The following is a 5,688-nucleotide window of genomic DNA, read 5'->3' on the forward strand; positions in this document are numbered from 1 at the left end:
ACTATAAGACTTGAAACTATTATGGCCAATGACCGACAATCTAAGCCAACAAACTATGGCTACTGGAATTTAATTTTATGGATTTTCAGTTCAGTTAAAATGTTTTTTGTTTTTTTTTTTTTTTTGTTTGTTTGTATCTTTTTTAATGGGGAAGATACGTTGTCGTTGCGCAGATTCCATCATCATTGAGCTCTCTAATGGGGTGAAAGATATAGATACAATTCCAGTGAGTTGAAGTTTTGATCATTAAATAATCGTGCTGTGTTGTGTATCTATCCCCCGGCATCAGTCTTCAGCTTCTAGCTGAAGTTTAATTTGTCGTATCTTCGTGCTTCAACTTAGCAAAAACATCATCTATGATGGCCAAAAAACAAAAAGAGCTACGTCATCGGCTATATTCGAATTCTATCTTCCAGGTACCAATCGAGGTACCTAGGTGATTTCTTGTAGTTGTTATAGTATCGTGTCTAAAATATACTCACCAGCTGTCATTAAACTGTTAATCTGAAGTCTTGAGTAGATAGATACAACACCACTCTTCGTTGTCGTGTAGATTTTATTACACAATTTACCAACATAAGATTTGAGTTTTAAGATCAAAATAAAACCAGGACAAACCCCACAAACAAGTTAGCGTTCTATAAAACTTCCATAAAAGAGTTGACAAAAACAAAGTTTGTAAACTTTACTCTAACTCATTACGTCTCATAGCTCTAATTGAAGCCTTATGTAGGTAGTTTAGATTTTATGAGCCATGTTTGAAAATCAATTTCTAAAGTAACATTTTTTCAGGATGATTATCGAAAGCGAGAATCAGAGCTTAGTCGTCAGTTATATAGACATATATAATTAGATACTTAATCTAGGAGTTATACCTAGGATATGGCTTCACATGTGATAGCTGCTTTCAGTATGTAAGAAGTCCAAATTGAAAACACGTCGAAAGAGTATTAGTTCGAACATTTGATAATAGTGAATAGGACTGAAAAGGGTTTCCAATAGGAGCTATCATTTGGGTTATTTGACAAAAAAAAGGAATGGTTTTAAGGAAAATCCATTTTAAAGGTTGTCAATGGTCTTTTAAAAAGAAGACATGATTTTGTCAAATGTCAAAACATGATAGTTTTTAGTCAAGATTGGTCAATAATTAAATCATTTTCTTAACTTCTTCCATTGAAGAAATCAGAAGTGGAAAACTCTTAGTTTTAATTTTTTGACAGCTGTCAAAGTACATTTTTTAAAGCTTACAAAAAACTTTTTATTAAACAGGGATTCCAAGAAGTTCTTTGTGACAAAAAAAAGCACATCGCTGTATTGCGAAATTTAATTTGTGGTTGCACAATACCTTCTTCTTAATGCCGCGGCCTTTTTCAAAAAAAAAATAATTAAAGAAATCTCCTCCGTCTCCATAAAACCCACACTAAGCTGATCGATATTGTTCCGGCAAAAATGGTATGCACAACAACACATATGACCACAAGACAAAAATAACATAAGTTTTTGACAGTTGAATGTCATGTGACGACGGAAAGCAACGCGACGCGACTCGGAGTTGGTCATCGCTATGAGCTGATTGTGTGACCAATTTTTCTTTCCTGTTATAAACATCATCTACCTAACCTACCTACATAAGGTCTTTTGACTTTTAAAGCTGCATTAACCGATATATAACTCTTTAAAATGTATAGGGAGGTATATACTCTCGCATAAGGTTCTCAAAAAAAAAAGTTTGAATTATGACTTTTTTAAGATTTATTCATTCATAATGTCCCTTGCGGGTTTTTATTTTTATAGTACCTACTTTTATTATAGGTATAGGTTTTTTTGTTAATCCTTTCTTGATCCTTTTTTTCCGCCTTCATAAAAGATTGTCTTCGTTTCTTGGGAATCTTATTTAGGGTGGGCTTTTCTCATAAATGCCATAGCCTGGTCATGCAATGCGATGTGGGGATTATGTGACAATACTTTATATGTCCCCGAGGGGAGACTTTAACTTCCAAAAAAATAAAAAAAAACAAAGATGAAACGGTCGGACAACGGACGGGAGTTTTCCTTTATTCTTCTTTTTTATGTCCTGTGTTCCAACTACTCATTTCGATCGATTTTTACGATCGTTACCTGGATTTATAGCCACACATATCACACAGAGTTTACATAAACCGAGAGGGTTCAAGCAATGACTGCGGACGACACACACCAGAAAGGTATCAGATCAAGGCTTCACATCATCAGAGTTGGGGACTATCTATACAACCTTTATGATGGTATTTTTCTCTTTTGCCCCAAAGTGTCCTCGGTCCGTCGTCTGTCGTCGTCGACGTCGCGTCTTTGTTGGTAAGATATTACACCATCTTTCTATATATCATAGCGAGGCAATCTTTGGACAAAAGTTATATTGCGCGCATTGCATGATGCACTGTTGCGCTGTTTTTATTCCTCTTATAAAAGAAGATTGAATCTTATTCTTGACGGTGTTGTGTTGTTTTGTCGTCTTGTATGGAGCTGCTGTAACTATTTTTCCATGATGTGGTGTGAAAATACTAAGTTTTATTACCCACTTAAAGTGAAACAACAACAACAAAACCTAACTTCTGCCTATGATCATCTCAAACCTATATTAGAGGGACAAAGGTAAGCGCGTTGATCCTGTTTTATTGGGATAGTGTGAGGATCCGCTCGATTGCACACTAACTTGTTGTTTTTGTCATTTTATAGATACTGTAAAAGATCAAGGAATTTTCTTTTTTTTTTTGTATTTATTTCCGTCAGTCACGCAAGGTCTTGTCGGATTTTAAGGAATTTAATAGGACTATATCGCTATGCTGTTTGGAGAAAACCTATAAGATTGGGAGATATTGCGAAGGACACCGAAAATGACGACGAGCGACGTAATATTTAGGAAGTGTGAAACGGTCGGTCTAAAAGAAACTTTACCAGCAGTAATTAGGATCATAAAAGATTAAAATAAAGATTTCTATGAAATTTGTTTTATAAGGATTTCGTTTGAAGAAATAACGCGCGTCAGTTTTATAATATAAATGACGTTTTAAAGGGTTAGAATCTGAGTTTTTAATAGCTCTGGACACCTCTTAACCTTGATGGATATTATAAACTCCTCATGAAGAAATTTTGAAACATTTATTTACAGGCAGAAACATTCTTCTAAACCGAACTGGTGAGTTAAATGCTGACACCTCACTCCAATATTTGTTATTAGACAACTACGATCACTTGGTTGAATTTAATCAATCTTTCCATTTTTCAAATTGCTTCCAATTTATTTATTCTACTGATGGGTTAAATTTTACAGACGTTTTTTGGCTTCTACTATGTTATTCGACTTTGTCCATTTTGAAAAATCTGTTAGCAAAACCATGTTGGTTAAACTTAACCAACTTACTCCGATTTCAAAATCTGAGTTTCTCTAGATAACAGGGGGTGATCCTTTGACGGTTTAATGTTACACTGACTTCTATTCCATAAATAGCTGCAACCATATGTGGTCATCATCAGTGTACCGATATTTGGCTACAATCATAATCTGGCGTGAAGCAAAACCGACATTGATAGAGAGATTTCTTCTTTTAACGGAAAAAGTAAAAGTCATATTCTTGATATCGTCTGTTTAAGCTGGCTCCACTTAATATTTCATATTCTTGTTTTTGTATATGTTTTCTTTTTCTTAAGAGCCACCCTCGTTTTTCACACATTCTTGGCATAGCAACATCATCAATCATTTCCTTTACTTCTCGATGAAATCGAGGAAATCCTCTACCCAAATAGAGGGGATGATTTGGCACAATGTTCTAAGCATTTCCCTTATTTTTAACAATGACTATACACGAATATATTTTAGCAAACATCTCTAAATTTTATTTTTCTATTTATTTGCTTACAGAAAATCATGGAGCACATTATGTCGAGATTTCAATCAATGGACACTTCTCCGCTGTCGTTTGTTCCATCACCATATCTTCTACCAGCAGCAGCTTTTGCAGCTTCATCAAAGTCGCCCTTGTCAACGTCATCATCATCGGGTTCAAGCCCGACAGCTTCGTCCATGCCCAAGCCCAAACGTTGGGGTTCTCCGCCAGTTAATCTAGCAGGGCAATTTATCAATCCGGCCACAGGAAAGAAACGCGTCCAATGTAGCATCTGTTTTAAGACTTTCTGCGATAAGGGAGCTCTGAAGATTCACTTCTCGGCGGTGCATCTGCGTGAGATGCACAAATGCACAGTCGACGGTTGTAATATGGTATTCAGCTCGAGGCGTTCCCGCAATAGACATAGTGCCAATCCAAATCCTAAATTGCATTCGCCTCATATTCGCCGCAAGATCTCGCCTCATGACGGACGAACAGCTCAGCAATTTCCACCGCTTCTCTTCCAAACACCGTTGATGCCGTCGGGAGCTCCTGGTGGTGGGATGTATTCATTTGACAGATTCGCTCCTTATCCTGCCTACCCACATGGACCCGCTGGAATGTTCTCCGGGCTGAGTGCTGGAGAAGTGTGCCCCTTGCCAGCGAATAGTGGAGGAAGTAGTAGTCATAGCAGCTTCAGTGATGACTACAAGATCGGCGGTTCAGATTCAGATGAGGAATGCAGGGATGAATTGATGGTTTCCGTAGAAGAAGAAGATGAAGAGGACTATGGCGAAGAACTTCACATGGCCGACGAAGAGGAAGAACCAGAACCCGTACCACAGGATGACAATCAGCCTCTTGATTTCTCAGTGAAGAGACGAATTTCCGAAGATCGTTTAAGTCCGCCTCTGACATCCCACAGCGGAGGGGATGAAACGACCTCAACAGTTGAAATTAAATCAAGCCGTCCCGTAAAACTCTCAGGAAGCTTCTCCGTCGATAATCTGCTAAGTAAGAAAATAAAAACCGAACAAATAGCCGAGTCAGTTGGACTGCTGGATTTATCAGTCAAACCTTCCAAAGAACAAACACCACCAACCACCGCCCCCTCCGGACTCATAGACCAGGGCAATCCTGCAATGTGGAACATTCTCTCTGAAGTCTACCGATCCATGCTTATGAACAACAGTCTGAAGGCACAATACAGTGAGTTGCAGTCGAATTCAACAATCTCTGTTTAAGAGACCGCTATATAGTTTAGTGTTTAGGCGACTCTTGTTATCCTATTGTTGTTGACTTATTGTGTAACTTCTGATGTATTATATTATTATATTATTAAAGTACATAAAATGCCTATACATATATATTCATTATATACAAATCGTATCCATCGAATTACCTACGAAAGTATTATCTAAAGTTGTATTTCCTATTAAATATAAAAAAGAATCTTTTTTTGTTTTTGTCGACTGTAAGGATGTGCAATAATATACAAAAAAAATAATGGGCCGTCCGATTTTTAAGCTTTTTTGTTTTATTATTTTGTTCTGTATATAAAAATTCTTCTTCCCTTAAAATATAAAACAAAAGTAAGTCATTTGAAAATATTTTCTTTTGAAAAAATATCACAAAGTATGATTTTCTTCATCATGTCCTTGTATAAAAAAACCTATATTTTTATTTTTATTTCGTCCTATATCTTTTATATTTACAAATATCTATATCGTGTTGGTAACTATTGCTTTTAATTTGTCAACTAATTTAAGATTTTTTAAGTTGTAAATTTGTATGTTTAGATCGTAAGGAAATGTGTAAAGTTAAT

The 5,688-nt window shown here is 36.2% G+C and overlaps 1 protein-coding gene across 1 annotated transcript in view; it reads left to right on the forward strand.

Annotated features, from left to right (window-relative positions):
* Nucleotides 1-5,426, forward strand: part of LOC129944989 (protein disconnected) — a 48,064-nt gene extending 42,638 nt beyond the window's left edge. The window contains exon 2 of the mRNA XM_056054648.1: nucleotides 3,899-5,426. Within this exon, the coding sequence (XP_055910623.1) occupies nucleotides 3,899-5,107 (1,209 nt within the window). The 3' untranslated portion in view covers nucleotides 5,108-5,426. The remainder of the gene's footprint in view (nucleotides 1-3,898) is intronic.
* The last annotated feature ends 262 nt before the right edge of the window (nucleotides 5,427-5,688 follow it).

Source organism: Eupeodes corollae, chromosome 2, assembly GCF_945859685.1.
Source record: "Eupeodes corollae chromosome 2, idEupCoro1.1, whole genome shotgun sequence".
Lineage (NCBI taxonomy): Eukaryota > Metazoa > Arthropoda > Insecta > Diptera > Syrphidae > Eupeodes > Eupeodes corollae.